This window comes from Vidua chalybeata, chromosome 8 (genome assembly GCF_026979565.1).
Source record: "Vidua chalybeata isolate OUT-0048 chromosome 8, bVidCha1 merged haplotype, whole genome shotgun sequence".
Lineage (NCBI taxonomy): Eukaryota > Metazoa > Chordata > Aves > Passeriformes > Viduidae > Vidua > Vidua chalybeata.
In genome coordinates this window covers 21,035,939-21,051,062 of record NC_071537.1, presented here as the reverse complement: position 1 = coordinate 21,051,062, position 15,124 = coordinate 21,035,939, and the positions used below count along the sequence as shown (strand labels likewise).

The 15,124-nt window shown below is 36.9% G+C and overlaps 1 protein-coding gene across 3 annotated transcripts in view; it reads right to left on the bottom strand.

The window, feature by feature from the left end:
- VCL (vinculin) overlaps positions 1 to 15,124 on the bottom strand; it is a 55,362-nt gene that overhangs the window by 33,776 nt on the left and 6,462 nt on the right. For all 3 annotated transcript variants that reach the window (XM_053948980.1, XM_053948977.1, XM_053948978.1), the window contains exon 2: positions 3,399 to 3,469. In XM_053948980.1, the coding sequence (XP_053804955.1) occupies positions 3,399 to 3,469 (71 nt within the window). The remainder of the gene's footprint in view (positions 1 to 3,398; positions 3,470 to 15,124) is intronic.

Below are 15,124 nucleotides of genomic sequence, written 5' to 3'. Positions count from 1 at the left end.
AGACAATTAAGATAAAGAACTCAGCATTTTTTAACTCTAAGTCTACAATTCCAATGTGGTTTATGTCAGTAGCAAGTGAAGGGATGCATGATAGCTTTTCAGCAGCCAGCAAGTTGTTTTGCTGCTCAGTCACACTCCCACTGAAAAGCTTTACAGATTGCCATAATATGTATTTATCATGAACCCTCGACGCCTGGTATCAAGTCTTTCAAAGTAATAAACAGCTCTCTCCATCCTCCAGGACTGGTGATCCTTTTGAACGGAGGAAACACGAACAGGGAATGCAGTGCTAGCACATGTGTACTGCTTCTTACCCATCATCCATGCACTAGTACAAAGTCTGCCAGAGCACTCCCTTAAAAAGGAATGCCAATTACTGAACTAATGCTTTAGAAACAAAAACTCCCTCTCAGGAAAACAAAACCAAAAAAAGACTCATCTGTTTCAAGTCTTGCATCTAAATTCTGTCCTTTACAGCAGTAAAAGACAAGGCTCCCTTTGCAGCTCACCTGTGACTATCATTTGTCCCCACAACCAAGATACCCAGGGCAATACACTCCTCATGTTAACAAGAAACTGTTAACTTGTACTAAATCATTTTGATATAAACTCCAGATTAACAAAAACTGACAAATGAAACATGTTATCATTCATAAAAACCAGTGAACATTCCTAACTCATGTTACTGCATCTAGGATAGTAAGTACTCTGTGGAGTGGGTGTCATTACTCTGACAGATACCTTTGGTTCCCATTTTACCTTATATCACAGCTCACACAGTCATGAATTGCTGCAGAAAAAGTTCTTGCACCCAGCATAAAGTGATACTATTCAGCAGTACTTGTGTCACATTTCTACAGTAATTTAATTATTCAAGTTTTGCACAATTTACTACATTTTGATCAAAGGCTGAATACAGTATAGCAATTAAAAAAAAAAAAGTCTTTTCCTTAATACTTTACTTGTCCAGGTGAAGAAGAAGCTGGAAATTAACTAAAAATTTCACACATCCTAGAAAATGAGCACAATCAAAATTACACATTTGCATACAATTCATCAAGAAGCAAGAAAAAAGCTTTGATCTCATTTCATGAAATAAACACTTCGCTTAAAAAATTGAACCCCACTATAGCCACACAAGATCACACACCAGAACACAGCATGATAAATACTGTAGTGGATTGTATCAAAGGCCCATTTAGCTCAGCATCCTGTCTCCAATAGTAGCTGCAAGTAAAAGCCTAAGGTTAAAAGCAGGATAAGCATTTATCATGCTTCCTCTAGGCACTCTCCCATCCTTCTACTATTTTCAGTTCTTGGGACTTCCTGCACTTTGTGTATTTGATGACCCACGATGGATCTCTAAGTACTTAGCTATTAACCTCCAAACCCACATGAAGAGTTTTAACAGCACACAATTAGCTGGACAAAGAATCTCTTCCTACAGTTGGCTTACAAACTGCTAGCTTAAAGCAATTCCCCCATCAAGTTCTGCACAGGAAATACACAAGTTTTCACCTTCTCCATGCAACTCAGACTTCTTTACACATTGTCAGGGCCTCAATCCCCTCTGTCACTTTTCCCAGGATGAAGAGTTCCAGTCTACTCAGCTTTGCCTTATACAGAAGTCATTCTGTGCCTTTGTTCTCCAAGCCCTTCTATGAGCTTTTTCCAGTCCTACTACAACCTTTCAAAATTTGTGTGACTACCAGTATGTGCAGTATTCAAGCTGCAGAACAAAAATATATTGTGACATTTTTATCTCTCATTCTTTCATGATAGACCTAATGTTTTGTTTACTTTTACATTATGAATAGGTAAGGATGCTCTCACCAAAGTACAACAGCTCAAAGACTGCTCACTTTTGATAATGGTCAGTTCAATTATCCTATCTGCCATCAGAGCTGCTGCTCTCCCAAGCGTGCCTAATTTCAGATATTTAAAAATAATTTAATCCACACTTAACATCAAGTCACTTCTATTAATAAGGTACTGTAATTTCCCAGAGTCATCCATTAACCTCTCTGCCCTGCATAAGACTTGGGGTCATCACTAAGTACTTTTGCCTCACAAGTCAGCCTGGTCTCCAGAACATTTATTAACATGGTGAAAAGCACAATCCCAACCAAGAGCTCCACAGTCCTACTGATTTTCTCCTGCCATTGTCAGGGTTAACCATATAATCTTTTCTTCTACTTTCAACTTTCTTTCTCATACAAAATTTTTCTAATTACACTGCAGCTACTTCACCTTCTTAAAAGCTTCAAGACCCTGCCAAGTTTAGAAATCAGTGTATACTTTATTACTTGGACTACCCTTTCCCATGTTTGTGATATTTCCAAGAAGACCAATAGATTTATAAGGCAGAATTTCCCTCCACAGAAACACTGTCCATTCACTCAAAGCACACTATATATAGGTGAGGTCTTTCTGTTCTCTAGTACAGAATTTCTGATAATTTATTCCAAAAGTACATCAGACCTATACATCTCCCATTCCCCAGATTTTCCTAGACAGTTTCTCAGGCTGTAGCATCATTTTGATTGACATACCAGTGGTCTCAAGGGACAGACTACTTCAGCTATTTAATTCTTGAACTCATATGCTAATATCATCTGGTCCTAAGCATTATTTTAATAATTCATTTTGGCACCCTACAATGCAATAAACTAAATCCTTATTCACTGCCTACCATAAATTTTCTCCTTAGACATCACCTCCCTTCTCCCTTTTATTATTTTCCCAGCTGTCTCAATGCATTCTTGTTTTGACTATCTGCCTATTTGGTGTTTGGAAATAACACTAAAATACTCAGAAATTCTGTATACAGTGGATAATGGTAACAAAGAGGTTCCTATAGGTAGTAGATTGTAGAAGAAAGTTACTTCAAAAGAAGTCTATCAGGTGGCAATAAGCAGCTTGGGAATTCCACAACAAGGTGTGATATATCATTTTCAGGCTTAAGGCAACAGAAGGAGAAAGCCAGTCATCTTTTACACCAAGACATAGAATTGAGAATGTCTGCTGTAAGGGGACTGTCTACTACACTGTCTGCAGTAAGTCAGTGCTCTTCAAATGTCTTAGATTTCCAGGCAGTTATGCTATCATCTGCCTATACTGACAAATTCACATTTTCCCATCAGCCAAATAAATAAAAACAGACTGAGACACCACATTTCTCTGACACTTTAGGTAAACCTGCAGGAGCACACAGCTAAGTACCATTATTACCCTGATTAATTTTTGTAATTATTTTTAAAGGAAGAAATACCATATATATATATAGTCATATATACAGAATGTAACAAGACAAATCCCTGCTGCCAATGAGGTTGTTCCTGACATTGGAACAGGTTTCCTGTATGCACAATACAAAATTTACAATAAAATTAGTTTACTTGATAAATGCTGGTGGCATATCTCTTTTCAAGATCTGGTCTTCTGTTGTCTGCACAGTCTCTTTTCCAACCTGCAGGAGAAAAAAGACATACTTAAGAATCAAAATTTCAATGTCAAGGCCAGATAAAAGCAAATAGTGAAATAACAAAAAAAAATTGCTTCATACTCATGACAGCTCCTTTCACCAGGTTCCTGTTGCTGTGTCTACTTTTGAGATCACTATATATTGTGGTTAACTTAATGCTGTAGAAATCATAAATTGTTTCCTATCAACATCTCTACTAAATTAAATGAGGACACACAAACACACGCTTCTCCCTTTTCCTACTCTCTAGAAACAACACTATTTTTTCCTGCACTTAGTTGTAAAAATTTAATCTCTGAAGGGTTCCCTCTGTCCTAATCTCCACAAGTCAGAAATCAAATTCAAAGATAAAAAAAATTACCCTCCTTTTGCTAGCAACTTAGTCTACTAGAAAAATGTAGTTAATTAGTGTGAATGCATCCCACATCCACACCATCCTTTAGGCAAAAAATAATTATGCAGAAGCCAATAAAGAAAGAGTAAGATCTGGAGCTTTCTATACACTAGCTCTTGTGTTACACAATAGAAGTCTTTATAATTGGTAGCTGACTCTCTGAACTGTGAGATCACCAACTTGACAAAATATTTCCAGCTCCTTTGTTCGCTGTATTTTCCAGCTGAATAAGCTATTCAGAAAAGCATCACAAACAGAAGGTCTTTAAACTAGACACCACTTTGTGTTAAGAGCTGCCAGACCTGCTCAAGCTAGACAAGATAGCCCTGAAAATCCCTGATCAGCTGGTGCTTAAGGATTCACTGGGTTTGGACAGAAGACGTAGTGTGTCAGTATGCACAGCACTTGCCAATTCTAGTGCCGTACAGCCTTCCAGAACCACTGTTTCCTTGCAAATTTTTGCTGCTTGCCAAAAACTGTCTCCCTGGTCTGCTCCTTTTCAGAGGAACTTCACAGAAGTCCATCAGCCTGAGCATTTCATTTGCTTCAAACAGATTGAGCCTAGCCTACTTTTTTTTTTTGCTTGGAAATCTCTTAGTACTACACTCACAATTAGCCACAGAGATATTTAAAGGTAATTAAACTGAAAAAAAAGTTAAAGATCTTTATGGTTAAAGATCTTAAAGAATTTTATGGTAGGTTTCTGTCTCTTGTGTTCACAGTAGGTTTATCAATTGTCATGCTCTGTCCTAGTGCACAGCACTGTAGTGTTGCTTTCACTACTGAACTTCATGGCAATGCTTCAGGAGCAAGATTCTAAATGTATCTCATGACCCACCAGAGAATATGCCTGCTTTGTTCTAATTATTTCCACTGCACTCAGGAAACACATTCTTTATATTTCTCACAAGTTTGCATGGATATGTGTGCATGATCAAGATAACACAAAAATTGATTAATTCCCAGTAACTCTGGATTACACACTGTTACACAAAAGATTCTCACCAGGTGAAAATGAAGAGCAATACTTTATTTACAAGAACCATGCCTTCAAGATTTATTTTCCTGCAGCTGTACCAACCTGCATACACTTGAGTATATTGAAAAAAGTGTAATTTCAAAGAATGCAAAAAAATAAAGCTTACAATGTGGGGGGCACTTCAAGTTGACGGTCACTTTAGCAATTGTTATTTTATAGTGGCCAGGTGTATTAAAACACACAGAAAGCATTTAATCACTCAATCCAGAAAGGATAAGTCTCCTCTATAAAATGATAGATCTAGGTTCAGTAATCAAAGAAGCATTATCAGCTACTTGTAGGCAGATGTATATCTACTTTATATGTCTACAGATGCACATATACATATATGGATTTTTTTGCTATAGCTAGAAAAGTAGCTACATAGCTATCTTTAATCTTCAAATAGAAATAACATCGGTATAAGAGTCAACTCCTCTTCTGTTGTTTGGGATTTTTCTGTGGAGATTTTTAACCTCAAAAAAAAACTGTCCTAAACTCCAATGACATCTCTCTTCCAAGTCCATCCATATCCTCAGTACTGTACACCACAGAAGGGACACAAGATTTCAAGCAACTTCAATGATGCATCAATTAAAAAGGTCCACTACCTTTCTAGTAAAAAGGACTTTCAACCTTGTTTTAAGTACCAAAACAGAATGTACTCCTGAACTTATTTAAATATAAAACCTTTCCATTTATTGCTCTTTGCAGTTGTAGCCAAGGTATAGAAATGGCACGTAAAAAAAAAAATTTACTCCACATAACATTTAACAGGAAAAGTCTCAAAACATGAAGACATATTAATGAGTAAAAATATACATCCTCAAAAACGTTTAGTGGGTTTGTCCTCCTAGCTTTGTGGTTAGGGGTTTTTGTTGCTTTGTCTCCTACTTAATTTTCACAAGATCCTGTTTTTCAGATTGAACTTTATATGGCCTAAGCAAGTTTCAGACACATTGCAGTGTAACACAAGGTAACAACTATCCTCTTCACCGTCCAATACCAAGAAAATGAGTTGGTTTTTTTTCCTTGAAGATGTAGTATCTACACATTCCTTATTTCAGTCAGGTAGTTTGTCCAGCTTCAGGCTAATATAAAACAATCATCTGAGAAACACATTTTTTTTCTACATCTGTACTGTTGGCTAGAAATAAAAAATGACAGGATTCCTGTTTGGGTTTTGGATTTTCCTACTTCCTAAAATTATCTTAACTTACTGGGAAGTGACAGAGTGATACAGAAGCTTCTGCTATTACACAGTGTTGCAGTGGCACTTACTCATAGTTCCAAAGAAACTGCCCTAACACACTAAAATAACCATAATTTCAACACTGCGCATTAGAGAGTAAGGTGAGCTCACAAGCAAACCTGACTAAGACAGTTTCCTAGTTACAACTTCTACCCCACATTAATTTCCAAACTCTTTGGAGATTACAGACAAATCAGTTGAATAAAGAGTGAGCCACTTTCCTTCCTGCTCCCTGTTCAAAAAAGCAAAAGGCAGACAAGTCAAGAAATTGAAAGGAAATGGGACACACAAAAGTCAGAGGGCATATATGGCCACTGAAAAACTTTCTAGGAATGTAGTTATCTATAAGCAGGAGGAAGAGATTGAGATGTCCTGCTCCTGCTCTTCACCTTGTTTGTCAGTCTCCTGCAAGTTCTATTTGCCACTGATTAGTGGAAAACCAGTATGCTTTAAGCTTTCTGATGTGGAGAATTTTCTTAATGGAAAAGAAAGAAGAAAAGGTTTTCATCAGGTCAAGTTTCTTCCTTATAAGCAGTTTTGCAGTTTTTTGTCATATCTGCTTCTACTACAGGAAAAATAAAACAAGGTCCCTTGCTCACCTTCTTAGCCTGCTAGATACAACAAACAACAGCTGCTCAGTGAGGAAAAATAATTTCATCTCCTGTAATTCTATGAGAGTTAGTTTAAACAGACAAGCACCCAGTAATATCTAGCTCTTTTTACTTCTGCAGTATGAAAGTAAAAACTGCACATATCACATCAAATAGAACAAAAATAATTAAGATGGGAGTTCTAAGTTTATTGTTTAAGGGTCATTTCATTTATTTTTTTTAAACAAAGATTCCTCTGAATGCCTCTGTTGACAATACTAGTTTGACAATTTGCCAAATGCTGGAAGAGACATTTTCCTCACAGCTTATATGATTTCCCCTGTTAAAAGGGAAGATGACCTTAGAAGAATTAGTTTTTGCAATGTCCCAGAAGCTTAATTTAAAGCATCTGTCATTTTAGCAAAGAGCATAAAAATATTCCTTCACCATCACCCAGTGAACACAGAACAGCCCTGGCTGTCACCCCCATGGCTCCCCCAAGAAATAAGCTGCAGTATGAGTTTTGCTTGACAAACCCATGTGCCACACAAAGTGATCTAAGTCTGTATGCTGTAAAAGCAGCTTTACCAGAAGACAACTCGATAAAAATCCACTCCCTGGTTTATGTATTTGTCCATGTCTTGCTTTCAGTAAGGATTGTGACACAGTAGTAGGAGTATTAAATCTCAAATAAAAAATTTCTTATTCACCAGTTCAGTTCTATCAAGTCTCCCTGCAACTTCTTCACAAATTTCTTTAGATGTCTATCCTGAAAAAATAAAATAAAGTATTTGCTTTAATTCTACAGTGACAACAGTCTCTACATTGCACAGCCACATCTAGAATCCATCTCAAAATGGAATTAACAGTACTTTCCACACATCCTGCAACTTAAAGTAAAACTAACCTAGATATCATGACTAGGAACAAAGAATCAAGTTGAGCTAGAAGCAAGCCAAAGTCAGACCAAATTTATGCTAACTCCTTGCTGGCATAGATGGCATTTCAGTCTGGAGTGAAAAAATACAACATGGGCAGAGAGAAATAAATCCTCATGAAAGAATTTTTAATTCAGGTTCCATAATGAGGGGTTTTACTCACACAGGACAACATAAGGAAATTGATGATATCCAGTTGTGAATCCTATTCCTTTCAGAGTTCACTCCTTGGACAAGGCTAAAGTGGACTTTGTAGTCCACTGGAGGCCTACAAAAGAGGCCCTTTATCCCACACTGATTCAGAGACCAGTTTGTCTCAGTGGCTTCAGAAGCAGCAAGGACTCAGTAAGTACTTTTCAATTGTTCAAGTTTTCCTTTTGTGAAAGCTGTCATCAGAGCCCAATTACATGGAAAGCTTTTTGGAAGAAGCTCTGGCAGGAAAGAGAAGCAAAACAGGACTTTGCTGCTTACCTTTGTTCTTATCAGTCACAGGATTTTGATTGCACTGTTATTACATGCACTGTCAAGAAGATCCAGTTGTTGGTATTCCTATCTATTTCACAAAGCTTTTTTAGAAATACAGGTGTTGGAGTGAATGTTTATCATGCCCTAACCCTTAGCTGCCATAATCCATGTGGTAAATCTGTCAAAGCAGGATTGTGTACATCCTGGCATAGGAGCCTAGCACCAAACTTTGCCAGACGCAAGTCAAACAGTTTTGAGGTACATGATGAAATTACTTTGTCTCATCTGAATTTACAAGTCACTCAAAAATTATCATATACAACCAGCTTCCAGTAAAGACAGGACATTTGCAAACTCTGAACAGAAAAGTCAAGCAATGTTGAAGTGTTTTTAGAAAAATCAAAGTGAACGGGTTTACAGGTCACTCCTCACAATCTTATCCCTCTCATTTAATACAACTGAAAAAGTGAGTCTTAAGCTACAACTTTTTTTTGAAACACAAACTTTTGTTTTCCTTCAAAGACTCCCAGAAGCCTTTAACAAAGCAAATTTCCAATCTCTTCATCATTCTACTCATCTTGCTTTGAATTATAAATAGGATTGATATGTCAAAATCAGTGAGTTTACCACTAGTTTAAGAAGCTTTAGTTTTCTATTTCTCTGTAGGTGAACAGGCCAATGCAATTAGAGATGGAAAGATGTCCAAAGAAACGTGCAGCTAAATTCTCCTCCTGCTTTTAGTTTACACCAAATGAATAATGCACATATCCCAGCAGTGAACCAGTCCCAACCCTGGCTTGAAGCCAGGCACAACGCTGAAGAGACTGGTGAATCAGAGCCTGTCCCCTTGTCCTTTCAGCCAGCATGGAAGCTGTGTCCTGACTCCTGGTTTTCTCAAGATTGGCCTGTAGACTACATTCCAGCCACAGCAGGGTACAATTCCAAAGTCATCTGGCAAACAAATTAGGAAACATCAGCCATCTGGTCCCCAGCAGCAGCAAACTGACCTACCTGTCTGCATTGATGATTAAGAAAAATTTAACTGGCTTAAGGCTAAGGAAATCCTGCTGTCCATGTAAAATACAAAACCATGAAACAAGAACCGTATGGAAAATAGAAAGTAACATCATTTGGATACCAAAAGACTTCTTCATGCTGCTAGTACCTACTAACTCTTACCAGTACAGAGCTGAGGCCTGGATGGTTTGGCTCATTACAGGATTAACTTCACAGAAGTAAACACATATTATGTGATATTTTTAACAGAACTATTATCATTTGGAAATTAGTTCTTTTATCAAAAGAAGAGTTTATTTTTGCAAACCAGTACTTCAAATTAAAATTATTTTAGGACATTATAATTCTACTTCAGTCAAATAACATAATTCACGTAAGTAATCTCTAACCCTTGGGCATTTACAAAACTCATCAGGAAAAATAAGATACAGCAACTGCAGTCTAGAAATGAGATTGAGAGCTGCAAACAGCTATCTTTACAAGAAAATCTAAAGACAACACCACATACTAACAGCATTGCAGGCTCCAAAAGCTCTTCCAGTTCATTTCCATGTACTCAGATCTGTGTCAAGAAATTCAGAGCACCACTTAACATAAATCCTGCTGCAGGTGTATACACATATTAGTACTGTACTAAAACACAGCATGATTTTGGAGCTAAGTTTTCTCATTAGTCAGATAATGAAAAACAAGAAACCAAACACCATGATTCTGTGGGTAGATTTACACCATCTTTGACAATATTCTAATATCTGCATGTTGCAGAGGATTTGGAGGATGAGGATCCCCATCATGCCCCAGTAATTCAGATGCATCCTGTCCTCCCAGCATTTCAAGCATTATGTCAAGTAGAAGCATCCAGAAAGTTTACTAATCTTGATGCTTTTTGGCCCTGTTGGCAAGAGTAATAGTAAGAAGTGTCATCACAGGAAATGTGCAGATCATATCAAATGGAAGGCAGATTTGGTTCCATATACAGCAGGGCTGCCTATAAGAATCTGATACAGATAAATATTGTACTGCAGTATCTCTAAACCAACCCAAGTTATAGCTACACACAGATAATAACTGAGTCCACCCAGTCAGTTTTTTCCTTCATCAGAAGGATAAACTAACTTATTGTTACACAGACCACAACATAAGCTAGCATTCCACTTACCCACGTTAGCACAGATATTCAAGAAGTTTAAAAAAACATGAAGACAAAATGTGTTTTCTATTACTTCTTGAGTAACTTTCAAATGTAGAACAGTAGTGCAGTTTTTTTCTACTGTTGTGCATCTAAAATTTACTGATGTAGTAACTGTATCAGCTACAAGGCAGATGTCCAATAGAAGCGCCTTAATTTCCCTTTGCCATTTATTTAACTACAAAATCTGTTGTTACCTTTTATAACCCATTTTACTTTTTGAAAACACTGCTGATTTGACAGGTATTGCTACCTAAATGCGGCATTTTAATATGCCACAACTGAAAACGTAGGCCCTGAATTTTAGGATCTTCCAGTTGTCATATGCTTGTACTGACTTCTGAACCAGACTATTTAACACTGATTTTCCCTCTTCTACAGAAACAGTGGCACTACTTCCTTTATCAGCTCCATCCTAGAGCATCAGTGGTTCCAGAGAACAGATATTTCCCCCCCCCCTTAAGTTCATGGCAGGAATGGTTCCCTGCAGAAAAACAGAAAAAAAACACCCATCTAGAATTCCTTTATTGATAAAGTAATATTTTTCATTACGTTTTTAATATATTGAAAATATCTTCACATGCTCACCAATATATGACTGAAGCAACAGAAATTCACAGCATTAAATCTTTTGGCATAAGCTCTGCAACAGCAAATGTATCTTGACCAGTAAGATACATGCTACACAGTGTTCTATAGCAATTATCCACCTTCTGTAGCACACTGGACAATTTGGCTTTTATAAGTCTCACTTTACCTGACTAACAGCTATTTCTAGTGTACACTAAGTTCATGGTATAAATTATTGCTCACATTTTAAAGGAAATCTTCTAATTAGCTACAACAGAGTCTAGTTACATTAAAGAGCATTTAACTAGATATGGTAGGCTGTTTTCCAAGGGACAGTACTCATTCACAGCACCATTGAAAACACGTGTCAGAAACTTGATATCATGTGATTATTTCTCAGCTTGATTTTGCTTTTAGTGCTCATGACCACTTATACCAGCTCTGCAAGCAATTCACATGTAGAAGATTACCTGCTTATATGTGGAGTCACCACAAAGAATTTGCAAAGCATTAAAAAGCAGCCACTCAGCAGAAGGAGCTGATAGCGAACATTAGAAGTCAAATAAAGTAGTGTCTGATACAGCATTAATTCCAAGTTAGATGGAGACTCATTCAGCTATTAAAATTAATTTTTAAATCTTAAGCTTACTATATGTTCATATATCACTATCATATTTTAAAGCTTTAAAACCAACTACTTTCAATAGCAATTGCTATTTCTTTATTGACTCACACTGAAAAACATTATACTTTGAAGAGACTAAGGATTTGGGGGTTTTGCAGTAAAAGCTTATATATTATGGCATAGAAGCAAACCTTATCAGTGTAGTCAAAGTCTTTTACTAAGGGATGACATCACCAGTAAGAGTAGTGTAATCCAATTCCTAGTTGTCACTGATTCTATTGGGAATTTTTATCATTTAACTCATTCTACACAACAATTTCTCTCACAACAATTATTTTCCATGCACCTAGAATATACTCTTAGCCACTTTTATGGTCAACATTCAGCTGTTAAAACTTATTTCCACCCAAATCACTGCTGAAGCTACCCAACTTCTAAATCAATGTTTTGGACTAATATTAATATACATTCTATCTCTCTATGTTCACCCAACTAAAACATTCCAAAAGCATTACTCCTGTCCTTGCAGTCCCTACTGGAAAGCGTAGCTCACATTATACTGAGATCTGTGACAATTCTTTACACTAATGGATTTGTTTGGCCCTGCCATTGTAGGCAGTGCATTCTGCATATGCTTGACAGGACAGACAGACTTTATCAGTAGTAGCTTCACATTAGAGCTACACTCAATTCTCTCAATACCATGAGGGAAAATTAGGTAATATAAGCAAGCAACTTGAAGGTTACAGTCCAGTGCCACAAATATGTAGGCTAAAACTGCGTCTTTAGTTATGTTCCCATGATTAGCAAAGCTGGTCAAAGCCTGGGTTCACCTCCTGCATACAAAAGGAATAAACCTAGTCACTGTTAGTTCAGAAGCTGTAGAGAAGCAAAGCCTCTATAAACTCCTCTTAAAAACAAATATTTAAATTTGGCATTTAATCAAAAAGAGACATTAGAAAGTTCAACTTCATTAAAACAGCACCTTTTTTTTTCTTCTTCACTGCAATTTGTTAGCATCTTAGAACTCCATCTTGCCAGCCCTCTACAAACACACAATATCATCCATTTCACATACAACATAAACTGTTGTCACAGTTTATGTGACAATAAACTGTGTCACATTACAAGAAGGTTAACAAATCAACTCCACAACAGAAGAAATATATTAAAGGGCCACCCATTTCTAACTGTTAAAATCCTCTTACAATTTTAACAGACATTAATGAAAAAGTCTTTAAATCTTGGTGAAATAAATATATTAGAGATGAAGTTTCCATACTAGCTACTAGACAGGAACTACAATCATTACAGATATCAAGCTGGGAAGAGGAGAAAAAAAATAAAAAAAATAAATAATACATTCCTGTCTTCCTGCTGCATGGGCAATGGGCTGGGCTCAGCAGGTGTGACAGCTCAAGTGCCAGTGGAATCCAGTCTGAGAGCTAAGGAATGCAGGTTTTGCCAGCATTAACTAAAGAGAAATTAAAGAAATGCCATGCTATTATGTTTTGTTTTACACAGAGAAAAACTAAAGTTGAAGTGAAACCTACCTAAAATTTACTGAGGTTCCCATTCACCGTGCTTTGATTTTCTTGAGAAAAAAAGTAGCATTTTATAGGTGTGGCAAAGACTCAAAGAACACTTCATTTGCTACAGTTAAGCCAGTGGTTGGCAATTACTAGGCCTTCACAATCCATTTTTTGTCATTGTATCCGGGCAAGCTAAATCAAAAGTGACTTTTTTGCTACTACTCTGTAGTTCGAGAGAAACCCCATTTATTCGTCTGTTATTCAGCACAACTATTGTGCTGCAAAAGCTGCAAAGACAGCCACACTCATGAAAGTGATTATTGCTGTAGTCCAAACACTAGCCATTTTAATTTGTTAGCTCATCTAAAAACCTGCAAGGATTATGCAGTAATTTGAAAAAATCAGTACTTGGAAGAAAACTTCTTATAAAGTGTAAAAACAGAAGCTTTTGAAGATTTAGCTGAAGGGCAAATAGACACCTGTATACACACTCAGAGGCTGAAATGTGAAGCACCTTTTGTGATTTATCTTGACTTAAGTTACACAAACCCCTATGATTTTAATAACAAACAGGCACACCAAAACAAGTTAAACTTCCATCTGGGTGCTTGATGGAGCAATCTTTTTTCTAGTGATAACTCTTTAGATAAATATTCAGTGCACCACACACTTCAGTATTAAAAACCTCCCCTAAGCAAATACACCAATGTCTGTTAGCAACTTACAAGGTTTCCAGAGTTTAAATAGGATGATTGAACGTGCCAGCTTGCATACAATTAACACTTTTTTTTTTTCACTCAGTTATAGATTACTATATTCCATTTTGCACTAAAGAGCTTAACCATTCACCACCTATGAACAGACAGGTATCATACTCATTTATAAGAAGTCCATTTGTTCTAACTGTAAGTTTGTGGTCACCAGGAACCAAAACCATCCAAAAACGCTCACAGCTCACAATATATCTGTTCTCACATGTACTGATTATCAGTCTAGCTGAAGTCAGTTTCTGCTCCTTCTGGCAAGTATTTGTACAGGTGAACAAAACAAAAGCTGTGTAAGAGAAGGAAGTTTTATTAATGCTTCCCTCATCTAAAACAGTTGCGATATGCAGCCTCCTGAAAATTCAGGAAAAGTTTGGAAGACGGGAGAATAAGTAATTAAGCTGAAATAAGTTCTAGATGACAGCTTTTAACAGCTCCCCTGCTTGACAGGAAGAGTCAGACTTCTGAAACTGAAGAGCTGATACCTGGCAAATGGCTGAAAGATGAGAATAGGCAAGAAGTTGATAAGGACTTTCCTGGCTCAGCCTTTAATAAGCTTCCCATTTTGATGCACCCATTCAAAAAGAAAGGCTAAGAACATTCATTAGCTTCCCATCACACAGGGACTTAACTAAGGCGACCAGAGTGCCTCTCATCAGTTCACTCACCACCATTTCTCATACTCCTACTATAGCACTTCTGTGACTGTACTCATTCATGAAATTAATGTCCATAGCTGTTTTCTTGCATGCTTTTCAGCATTTAAGGAGGGGCAGGCTTGTGTCTAGTTCATGCTAATTACTCTCTGCTCTGAAGGTACACACTTCTGACTCATGTTTTGTTTGGTTTATTTTTTATTAACCTCTAAAAGGAATTCCACATCTACAGTCCAGTATCACTATGTGGAGAAAAATACCTTATTGTTTCAAATACAAAGCAAAACTACATCACTCTGTAAAGTTACAAAATATCAGGAAGAATAAATTGCTAAAAACACTGGTCCTTAACACGGGTTTAACTCCTCCCACAGTGGTGTATTTCACTTATGCAAAAAAAAAAAAAAAAAACATTTAATAAGTTTTTCAACGCAGGAGTGGTATTCACCAGGTTCTTGGCATATGGAAACCTATTAGTCCAACTGCCACTTAAAGACTATCCATTCCACAATAATAGTCTCAGTTTTCACGTCCAAAAAAGCAATCTGCATATGAGGAGACATTCACCATCTCTATGTACATTTAAAGGAAGAGAGAACAAAAGATTCCTTTTAAAGCTGATGGAGAAGA